The sequence below is a fragment of the Balaenoptera borealis genome (assembly GCF_965194805.1).
Source record: "Balaenoptera borealis genome assembly, chromosome: 13".
Lineage (NCBI taxonomy): Eukaryota > Metazoa > Chordata > Mammalia > Artiodactyla > Balaenopteridae > Balaenoptera > Balaenoptera borealis.
In genome coordinates this window covers 7,182,085-7,192,740 of record NC_138870.1, presented here as the reverse complement: position 1 = coordinate 7,192,740, position 10,656 = coordinate 7,182,085, and the positions used below count along the sequence as shown (strand labels likewise).

General features: G+C 50.3%; 1 protein-coding gene and 1 long non-coding RNA gene across 5 annotated transcripts; one reads left to right on the top strand and one right to left on the bottom strand.

Moving 5' to 3' along the window:
* Positions 1 to 278: 278 nt before the first annotated feature.
* On the bottom strand, positions 279 to 8,327 carry LRRC23 (leucine rich repeat containing 23). 4 transcript variants are annotated; one of them, XM_082349238.1, is made up of 8 exons: positions 7,087 to 8,327; positions 6,282 to 6,457; positions 6,097 to 6,206; positions 5,390 to 5,643; positions 4,170 to 4,300; positions 3,381 to 3,517; positions 1,163 to 1,454; positions 279 to 505 (listed from the first exon to the last, which is right to left on the bottom strand). In XM_082349238.1, exons 2-7 carry the CDS (start codon positions 6,405 to 6,407, stop codon positions 1,187 to 1,189), a joined length of 1,026 nt encoding a protein of 341 aa, XP_082205364.1. In that variant the 5' UTR covers positions 6,408 to 6,457; positions 7,087 to 8,327; the 3' UTR covers positions 279 to 505; positions 1,163 to 1,186. The 4 variants fall into 4 exon arrangements, with proteins under 4 accessions (XP_082205364.1, XP_082205363.1, XP_082205365.1 ...); XM_082349237.1 differs by lacking the exon at positions 7,087 to 8,327 and adding an exon at positions 6,958 to 7,034; XM_082349239.1 differs by lacking the exon at positions 7,087 to 8,327 and adding an exon at positions 6,974 to 6,990.
* Positions 1,371 to 2,902, top strand: LOC309608804. Its single transcript, XR_014233098.1, has 2 exons — positions 1,371 to 1,435; positions 2,366 to 2,902. It is a non-coding gene; the product is annotated as an uncharacterized lncRNA (long non-coding RNA).
* Positions 8,328 to 10,656: the final 2,329 nt, after the last annotated feature.

The window sequence follows — 10,656 nt, the reverse complement described above, 5'->3', positions numbered from 1 at the left end:
GGCGCATGTGACCCGGAGCCCCCGATGATTCAGGAGCCGCCAGCGGAGGCGCACGTAGGAGCGCGGGGGCGGGGGGGGGGGGAAACCGATGGGATGGGGCGGGGAGGGCAGGAGGAGAGCGATGTGGGAGGGGCCGGGGGCCACCCAGGACCTGGCCCCCCGCCGCTCACGCGCGCTCATACCCACACCCCGACCCCGTGGAAAGTAACAATCTCAGCCTCACGCCAGTGAAGCCCGTGACAGCCTCAGGGTCTCACAAACCCGGTCAGACACAAGAGTATCAAAATGTCTCTTTATTGGAAAAACGAACTGTTCCTAACACTCCAGGCCGCCGCCTCCGCAGCCCCTCCGCAGCCAATTCTTCAAGCATCCCCTGGCCCATCCAGGCCTGGTTCCCACCAGGCCTGCCTGAGGGCTGCTCCTGCCGAACCACCGCTGCCCAGGTGCCCGCTGCCCAGGTGCCCGTCACAGAGGCTGGGAGGCAGGCTGTGATGAATTCCTAGGCCTGGGGCAAGAGAAGGCGTCCTCTGTCTCCGGAAGAGGGGGTGTGGGCCCCCCCAACTGGGAGTCTCCTCAGTCTTGGGGCCAGCATCTTTGGTCTCCCGGAGGAAGAGGACAGAAGCCAATCCTCTGGGCCCCACTGCACTCCCACTGCTGCCTCTGCCCCATCTGAAGTGCCAGCTGCCGCGCTTCCCTGGTCTCATAGCCTCAGTCCCTTTCTGCCTCATTCTGTCCTCCTTTCTTCCTTCTGCCAGTGTCCTGTTATTTTTAGCTTTGGCTCTTTAGTGCAGGATCTTCCTCTCCTGCCTTCTCCTCTAGGCCCAGCTGCCATCCTCATACACAGCCCCCAACCCCGCCCCGCCCCATGCCCCAGACCCAGCATTTCCCATCAGGTGTGGCCGCCCAGCCCACAGCCACGTCTCTGCCTGCCACCCCATTCATACTGCTCACTCCTCAGGCCTCCTGATGTTTCTCCTAAGCCTCTCTCAGTTCCCCCCAGGCTCTTCTGGTTCTTTCTCCTCCCCCGTGACTCCTAACCCAGGTCTCCCCAAGGGTTCTCCTTGCCTCTGCCTTCCTCAGCCACCTCCTCCTACAGCAACTTCCCTTCCCATCTGCCAGGCCCTTGGCCTCCTCTTCTGGCCTCCCTGCCCCCCTTCCTTACTGTCCTTGGAGGCTCGGGGAACTGCTAGATGGATGACGGGTCCGGTCCCAGTTCGGGCTCGGGCTCAGCCTCCTGCGCCTCCTTCACCCGCTGCCGGGTCGCACCAGCCTCAGCCCGCTCCTCCTCCTCGTAGAGGTCCTTGTCCAGGCGCTCGAGATGCGCCATCTGCACCAGGGCTTCCTGGCGGTAGTCGTTCTCGTCCGTACACGGGTTGTCCAGCAGCACCAAGGCTCGCAGCTTGGGCAGGTCCCGCAGCTTGGCGAGCTCCCCCAGGTCAGCCACCATGTTGCCCCTGCCGGTGTGGTCGGGAGGGGTTCACGAGGGGACGACGGGCTTCGGAGGCCAGCTACCAGGTATGGGCCCTCAGGGGAAATCTCCCACTGGGCTCCGGTTTCTCTAGAAACATGGCCTCTGTGGATTGGCCTGCCACGCACTGCCAGATTTGCTGCAGAGATGCTGTGTAACCCTACTCTTGTCCTGTTCTGCCCTTCAGAGAATCCCTAGGTGCCACAGTCTATTCTGTAATGGGTCATATTTATCTTTTTGGAACAGCAGAGCTACGTCTCAGCCCTGTCTTGTAGTTGGGGAGTAGGGGGGAATCTCCTTTGTAGGGACAGATTTCTGTGTCATCACACCTAATCAAAGGTTAGAAGGTAGGACTCGAGCCAGTGGAGAAGGAAATGGGCTCTAGGGTCATGGAGATGGTGCTGTCTTGGTGCTCCCACAGGAAGGAGCCTGGAGCTGGGGACGGGTCGGGGCCTCCCAGCCTGAAGAATAAGCTTCCTCCCCTAAAGTACCTCATTGTAGGATACTGTGTATTGTTTTCATGCTCTTGCCTCACACCTTTGTGAAATCAGGCTTAAATGTTTCAGCCTTATCTCAAGAGAGGCACTGAACCACTCTGGTGTTTCTCAGGGGCTGGACTGTCCTTGCTTGCAGGTCTTTGGCCCCAGGGGCACCTCCCAGCCACTGAGACAACCCCTCCGCCCCACACTTACTTCCAAACATCCCTGGTAAATAGCCACTGAGGAAGGTCCATTATCCCTGTCTAGACCGTTAACAGGAAAACAATACCCCCTGCACCCTACCAGACCAAGGGGGCAGAGCTAATTAGCAAGAGATCGATCCAGCAGTCAAAGCAGGACTTTGGGCTTCAAGGTGCAACCACCACTCCCTACTTGGAGACTCTTTTTCCATTGCCAGCCTCAAGGATTTGTCTTTGTTGACGAAGGAGGCAATTTCCTTACATCTTTGCTTAAAGATACACACATAAAATCCTCCATCCGGCAAGAGTTGCTGCAAGAAAATCGCCCCTGATCCCCAGTGCCTTTCCAACTAGAGATTTTCTTTTAAATACTCTTCTCGCCTCAAATCTGAGCACGGGGACTTCCCTGGTGGCGCAGTGGTTAAGAATCCGTCTGCCAATTCAGGGGACACGGGTTCGAGCCCTGGTCCGGGAAGATACCACACGCCGCGGAGCAACTAAGCCCGTGCGCCACAGCTACTGAGCCTGCGTCCTAGAGCTCGCGAGCCACAACTACTGAGCCCGCGTGCCACAACTACTGAAGCCAGCGTGCCTAGGGCCTGTGCTCCGCAACAAGAGAAGCCACCACAATGAGAAGCCCATGCACCACAATGAAGAGTAGCCCCTGCTCACCGCAACTAGAGAAAGCCCGCGCAGCAACGAAGACCCAACGCGGCCAAAAATAAATAAATCAATAAATAAATTTATGGAAAAAAAACCCAAAAACAAATCTGAGCATGTCTTGTGTTTTATAGCAGTAGGGGGCCATCCCTTACAGGTGGGGCTCAGGAGAAGAGAGGCAGGAAACTGGAAGGGGAATTGGGGCCCAGGAGATGGAGAAGGGCAGTGAGAACTTATATGGGATGGAGCCAGACTGAGTCCCTGAGAACAGGGACCATCTCTGATTCCTTCAGATGGTTCCCAAAACACAGCACAAGGCCTGGCACATAGTACGTTCTCAATATGTGGGTTGAATGAATAGGATTCAGGGTCTCAGGCTACAGAGGTCTCAGTGCTGTAATTAGGACTGATGCAGAAGAAAGTAAGGACAGAAGGGGTGAGGATCAGGACAGAGGATGAGGTGAGAATCTGGGGTGGTCTAGAACTGGGGGGCTGGGACCAGGGAGAAACATAGGGTCAAAGGTGGCTCCTGGTCAGGGGTAGAGGCAAGGTGGGCCTGGAGGGGGTTCATACCTTAGGTTGAGGTACTGCAGTGATTTCATTTCCTTGGAGAAGCCACTCAGAGTTTCAATCTGGTTGTCTCGAAGATGCAAGGTAGTGAGATTGCTTAGGTTTTCCAAGCCTTCCACCTTCTTCAACAGGTTCTGGGCCTAGACCCCAGGATACAGTAGATAGGTTAGGAGAGGGGAGCAGGGAGAGGGAAGGAAATCAGAAAGAGATGCAGCAAAAGAGCAAATCTAAGAGGTAGAGAGGGTACAGGAGGGGAGTGGAGGTGGGTAGAGACCCGTGTGGAGAGTAAAGAATCCAGAAGAAGCTGCCAACCCAGAGAAAGCTCAGCAGTCACCCCTACTGCCCATCCCAGCACAGCCACCTCTGATTAGGGAGGAGATGCTTCAACCCACCGCCCGGGCCAAGAGCCTCACTGCCCCACTGAGGAGAAATGGCTTCAACACCATCCTGGAATGAGGCAGCTCAAGAGTCTAAAAGCCTAGGCACGTTAAGTGGCCTCCTTAGCCTGACCTGTACCTCAGTTATGCACATGGTGCTGCTACCTGTATCAAAGCAAACTGTCTCTATATTATCCACACATTGTGTATTATCAGCCCTGCTAGGTGGTGAGCACCTTGTCTGTTTTGACTCTGAATCCACACAGCATCTGGCACCAAGTAAGCACTCAGGAAATGATACCAATTATGATGATGATGGTGAAGTTAGTAGGTGAGTCTACTAGAACCAGGAATCCTGGCCCCCAGGACAGTGCCCCCTTCCCGGCACCAACCACCCTCTGACCCAGTGAGCTACCAGGAAGAGGTTCTTCAGCTTAGGAAGGTTGATTCCCAGGGTGCTGTTCAGCTGGTTCCCCCGAAGCTCCAGTGTGTGCAGGCTGATCAGCTTTTGGGGGTCCAGACCTGTCACCATGTGGATGTGGTTCCCTGAGAAGGAGGGTGTCAAGAGTTCAAAGGGCCACGTCAAATGTTCAGCAGTAGAGCCTGAATTTGGGGAGCCTCTGCATCATCTTCTCTAATGCCAGGTGATACGAGGAGGGACAGCTCCAGACTTAACAGCTGCGGAGCCCTGGACGGTGGTCTGGCAGTCCAAGGGCCCGATGGATGTGCCCACCTAAGTCTTTGAGGAGTGAATGAGGAGTGCCCAGCAAGCTATATGGCTAACTCCCTCTCCTCCTTCAAGTCTTTGCTCAAATGTCAACTTCCCAATGACACTTGTCCTAACCAACCTGTTTGAAATCGCCACCCCTGCTCCCCCCTTTTCCTTTACCCTGATTTTTTCCATAGCACTTATCTCCTTTTAACATGCTTTATAAATTTACTTATTTTTTTTAATTTTTATTTATTTATTTTTGGCCGTGTTGGGTCTTTTGTTACTGCGCATGGGCTTTCTCTAGTTGCAGTGTGCAGGCTTCTCACTGCAGTGGCTTCTCTTGTTGTGGATCACAGGCTCTAGGCGCGCGGGCATCAGTAGTTGTGGCGCACGGGCTCAGTAGTTGTGGCTGGCGGGCTTAGTTGCTCCGCAGCATGTGGGATCTTCCTGGACCAGGGCTCGAACCCGTGTCCCCTGCATTGGCAGGCGGATTCTTAACCACTGCGCCACCAGGGAAGTCCCTAAATTTACTTATTTATTGTGATCATTGGGACTTCCCTGGTGGCCCAGTGGCTAAGACTCCGCGCTTCCACTGCAGAGGATACGGGTTTGATCCCTGCTTGGGGAAGTAAGATCCCGCATGCCACGCAGTGCGGCCAAAAAATAAAAATAAAATACTGATCACTGATAATTGCCTGCCTCCCCTGACTACAATGTAAGCTACAGGAGAATAGGGATTTTCTTTGTTTTGTTCACTGCTACATCTCCAGCACACAGAACTGTCATCGTGAACCATCATGAGTGTCTGAATGAGTGAATGAATGAATGCATATTGCTGTGTGGCACAGCCAAGGACCACACTGCCCACTTCTGTTGGCCCCAGGCGAGGAAGGAATCTTGTGAGGCCCATCCTAAGGCCCCACCTTTGAGATCCAGGCTGGCCAGACGAGGATGAGAGATGCCCTCAGTGTCGGTGATCTGGTTATAGGCAAAGCTGGCGATCTGCAGGTAGGGCAGTTCGTTCAACTGGGCACTCCGCAGCCGGTTGCCATCAGCCTTGAGCCAGAGCAGGTGGGTGAGGTAATTGAGTGGGGACAAGTCTGTCAAGTGGTTTTCGGAAACATCCACGTAGCGCAGATGGATGTAGGAACGCAGCAAGTAGATGTCTGTCAGATCCCTAGGAGACGGTAGAGGCCAGGGTCAGGGTTAAGAATCCAGCAAGGACTGTCAGAGGTACTAAAGCAGAAGGCAGTATGAAGATGGCTTAGAGTGGAGAGAAGAGTGGCTGACAGAAGGGAGTGCTGGGGAGGGGGAAGAGAAGGTAGGTGGGTTCTCAAGGGTGAGCAGGGACCTTGTGTCTGTGAAGGGCCGAGAAGCGACACTCTGAAAGACAAGTGAGGGAGTCCAACAGGAATCCCCACCCCCATCCCATACCCTCACAGCCTCCAATTGCCCAGGCCAGCTCTGACACAGGGAGTCACAGCGTCCTGAAAAGTAAGACTCTATCCTTCCCTCCTCGCTGGTCCAGGATGCCAGAGACCCAAACTCAGCCGAAACACCCAGGATGGAGGCTGAGAAAGGACACTGGGTCCCACACCCTCAGACCTCTTCTGGTCCCCCATGAACACACCTGTCTTTAACCTCCAGCTTGACGTAAGCATGGGCCAGTCCATTACCCGTCTTGCAGAGCGCAGAAAGCCCTTCCTTCATCATGTCTTCTGTGAGGGGCGTGGACATCCACTGCAGGAGGAAGCGGACTCAGGCATCCCTTTAACCCCAGCCCTTAATCCCGGCCCCCTGTTTCCAAGCTCTCACTCCCTCAGAGTCTTCTCCCTCTTTCCTGTAGTCCTCCCACTCCTCTGTCTCCTTCTCGTCGTCGTCTTCCCTTTCCAGACCATCCAGGTCTGGCTCAAAGTCTTCCAGATCATCTTCATCTGACATTTTTCTTCCCTGCTGAAGGCTCTGGAGTCAGATCCAGCTAGGTCCCAGCCCTGAGAAAGAAGGTCTCCTCAGCGTCTGCCAACGCTCCCTCCCTCACCTCCATGAATGGGTACCCCTCCCATCACCCTATCACCCCAGACCTCCTGCTAGCGATGCTTCTTTCCTCATCCCTGTGAACATCTCATTTTGACTCCCAACCTCCACTTCATACTTCCCACCAAGAACCCCTCTCACTTGGATGCCTTCCCAGACCCCCAAGACATTTCCTGCCCTTCTCAGGGGCTCCAACTCCTCCAGCAGCTCGGTGTCCAGCTTCCTGGACTTCCCTCTCCTTAGTTCTTCCCACTTCTGCCTTAAGCCACGTTCTCCTCCAAACCTCCCTACCGCCCCCTCCCATCCCCTTCCATCTCTATAACCCCTGCTCTACTCCTTTCTTCTAACTCTCCCACGCCGCGTAGACCCATTTCCCTGTCCCCTCTGGGACACCAGCCTGACGCGCGGCCTCCAACCCTCCCACTCAATCAAGCCTCCTTTGCAAAGGGGCGCAGACCCTGGTTCTGCTCAACTAGAAGCTGTACTGGAGAGGTCTTGGCCCCGAGAGGGAAGGACTGTTTGGTAGAGGGCAAGGGAGAAGGAGTTGTGTACTGCTGTTGTGGCAACGGGGGGGCCGGGCACTCGCCTTTCGCAGCTGGCAGCCGTTGAGAGAAGAGCTGCGAATAACCGAACTGAAAATCCGCCCCGAAGCAAGTGGACCGGTTGTTGCCTGGTTACGAGCCGAACTTCCCAGTCCTAGGAACCCGGATGAGGGGCGGTAATTGGCCCGGGGCTAAAAAAGCCAGTGGGCGTGGCTTAGTAGAGCTGAGGGGCGGGACAGGGGCGGGGCTAGCCATTGCATCATGCGAGACCTTAAAGGAACCGGACAACCTCAATGCAGAAGTACTGTGAATTCAAAAGAAACTCATTCCCTGAAACAAAAGGTGGGGAAGAAGGGCAAGAAATACCAAGTGGTGGGTGGCACAGTGGTTAACAATCCACCTGCCAATGCTAGGGGGCACGGGTTCGAGCCCTGGTCCGGGAAAATCCTACGTGCCGCGGAGCAACTAAGCCCGTGCGCCACAACTACTGAGCCTGCGCTCTAGAGCCTGCGAGCCACAACTACTGAAGCCCAAGTGCCACAACTACTGAAGCCTGCGCGCCTAGAGCCTGTGCTCCCAACAAGAGAAGCCACCGCAATGAGAATGGTCTCATGGCAGATGTGTTGAGCTGAAAATCGGGAAAAACTACCTCCTGCCCTGTCCGGCTTGACTAATATAGTTCACAGACAAATCTGTTCACTTGGTATCATGGGGTTTTAAAGTCAGAGAGAGCAGGTTCCAAACCCACTCCACCACTTAATAGCTGCGTGTTCCTCAGCAGGTTATATCATTTTACTGAGGTTTCATTCTCACATTTTTTAAAAATATATATATATTATTTTTTTTTTTTTTTTAATAAATTTATTTATTTATTTTGGGCTGTGTTGGGTCTTCGTTTCTGTGCGAGGGCTTTCTCTAGTTGCGGCGAGCGGGGGCCACTCTTCATCGCGGCGCGCGGGCCTCTCACTATCGCGGCCTCTCCTGTTGCGGAGCACAGGCTCCAGACGCGCAGGCTCAGTAGTTGTGGCTCACGGGCCTAGTTGCTCTGCGGCATGTGGGATCTTCTTCCCAGACCAGGGCTCGAACCCGTGTCCCCTGCATTGGCAGGCAGATTCTCAACCACTGCGCCACCAGGGAAGCCCCATTCTCACATTTTTGAAATGGGGATAAACATGTCCACCTCAAAAGACTGCTGGACAGTTAAAAGAGTGTGAGTTACTGCCTTCACTTAGTTGACTCTCATAAACACCTCCCATCCACCCCTTGCCTGTTTCCTCAGTCCTGGGGTTGTTGTGAGGAATAAAAAAGAGTAAATAGGGGACTTCCCTGGTGGAGAAAGAGCTCAGTGTCAGCGGAAGGAAGGCAGGGGTTCTGCTGGCTGGAACGGAGGTTCACTCAGGGGCATGAGGGAGGAGCAACAGACGGTTGGACTTTATCCCAAAAGCTGTAAGGAGCCGCTGGAGGTTTTATTTTGTTTTGTTGACAAGGACTGAATTGATGCCATGTAATGAGAGCTAGAAACTCCCCGTCCTTCTCAGTGACATCCTTCCCCCAGTGCCTGGTCTAGAGAACATCTCCTTCGATTACAAAAGTACTGTTTAATTAAAATAAAAACGCAAATAATAGAGACGTGTATATAGAGGAACATAAAAGTCCATGATCTCCCTCAGCACCACTCTCATTAATATATAGATTTTTAAAAGATAAAAATGGTATCAATCATACATACATCTGGATTATTTTCATTTAACAATATGTCTTAGAAATCTTTCATATTACTAAACATTTATCTACCACTTTGTTTTATAGTTTTCTAAGTCTTCCATTATATAGCTATATGGTAATTTTTTAAACTGTTTTCTGTTGAGGTGTATTAACTTTAAAGAAAATTATCAACATTATAAACAATCCTGCAATAGAAATCCTCATAGATATATCTTTGCTCTTCGGTGTGAGTAATCTGTAACAGTATTTCTCAAATTTTAATGTGCATAGGAATTGCCTGAGGAGCTCATTAAAATGTAGATTCCGACCTCTCAAAGTGATACCAATTCTGCTGGTCCATGGACCGCATTTTGAGTAACATGGCTCTGTGGAATACATTCTTAGGAGGTGCAGTTTCTGGTTCAAAGTGTATGTATTTAACTTTACCAATCTTAATAGATTGAAAAATACATATGTCGATATTATTTTTTTCAGGGAGGTTAGCTTATTATGGCATTTTTAAAGTTATAATTAACATGCAGTATTATATTAGTTTCAGGTATACAACATAGTGATTTGATGTTTTTATACATTATGAAATGATCACCCCAATAAGACGAGTTACCATCTGTCACCATACAAAGTTGTACAATACTGACTATATTCCCTATGTGTACATTATATCCTCATGATTTATTTTATAGCTGGAAGTTTGTACCTCTCAATCCCCTTCATCTGTTTTATCCATCCCTCCATCCCCTGCCCCTCTGGTAACCACCAGTTTTTTCTCTGTATCTATGAGTCAGCTTCTGTCTTGTTTGTTCATTTGTTTTGGTTTTTAGATTCCACATATAAGTGAAATCATGCAGTATTGTTTTTCTCTGTCTGACTTATTTTACTTAGCGTAATATCCTCCAAGTCCATCCATGTTGGCGCAAATGGAAGATTTCATTCTTTTTTATGGCCAAGTAATATTCCACCACACACACACACACACACACACACACACACACACACACACACATCTTCTTTATCCATTCATCTATGGATGGACACTTAGGTTACTTCCATATCTAGCTATTGTAAATAGTGCTGCAATGAACACAGGGGTGCACATATCGTTTGAATTAGTACTTTCGTTTTCTTCAGATAAATACCTAGAAGTGGAATTGCTGAATCATATGTTAGTTCTATTTTTAATTTTTTGAGGAACCTCCATAGTGTTTTCCATAGGGGCTGCACCAATTTACATTCCCACCAACAGTGTGTGAGGATTCCCTTTTCTCCACATCCTCACCAACATTTGTTTTTCTTGTCTTTTTAATAATAGCCATTATCAAATAACCATAAAATTATTTTAATTTGCATTTTTGATTGTGGGTGAGATTTTTTTTATATGTCTATGTATTTGTATTTATTTTACAAAATGCCTTTTCATGTCCTTTTTCATGTTCCTGCTAAGTCATTAATTTTAAAAATTGATTTGTAGGAGTTTTATATGATCTGAATATTAACTGCGGTGGAAACTGCCAGTTTCTTACCTGATATTCATTCTTCCCGTCTTTCTTACTAACAGAATTGTTTTTAAACAACTCATATAAATGAAGTTATACAACATGTGGTCCTTTGCGTCTGGCTTCTTCCACTTAGCATTATGTTTTCAAAGTTCATCTGTGCTGTAGCATGTATCAGTACTTCATCCGTCTTAATTGCTGAACAGTATTCCATAGTATGGTCTATACCACATTTTATTTTATTTCTTCATTCATCAGTTGAGAGACATTTGGTTCTTTCCATTTTTTGGCTATTATGGATAATGCTACTATGAACATTCATGTACAAATTTTTGTGTGGCCGAATATTTCCATTTCCCTCGGTTATATACCCAAATAGTATCAATAAAAAAAAAA

Bases quoted from the DNA above. Each gene is read 5' to 3' on its own strand.
- LRRC23 (XM_082349238.1), bottom strand. From the start codon at position 6,407: ATGTCAGATGAAGATGATCTGGAAGACTTTGAGCCAGACCTGGATGGT. The intron at 6,207-6,281 runs GTGAGAGCTTGG...TTCCTCCTGCAG, and splicing joins AGGGAGAAGACTCTGAGGGA to TGGATGTCCACGCCCCTCAC. The intron at 1,455-3,380 runs GTATGAACCCCC...CCACACCGGCAG, and splicing joins CTGCAGTACCTCAACCTAAG to GGGCAACATGGTGGCTGACC.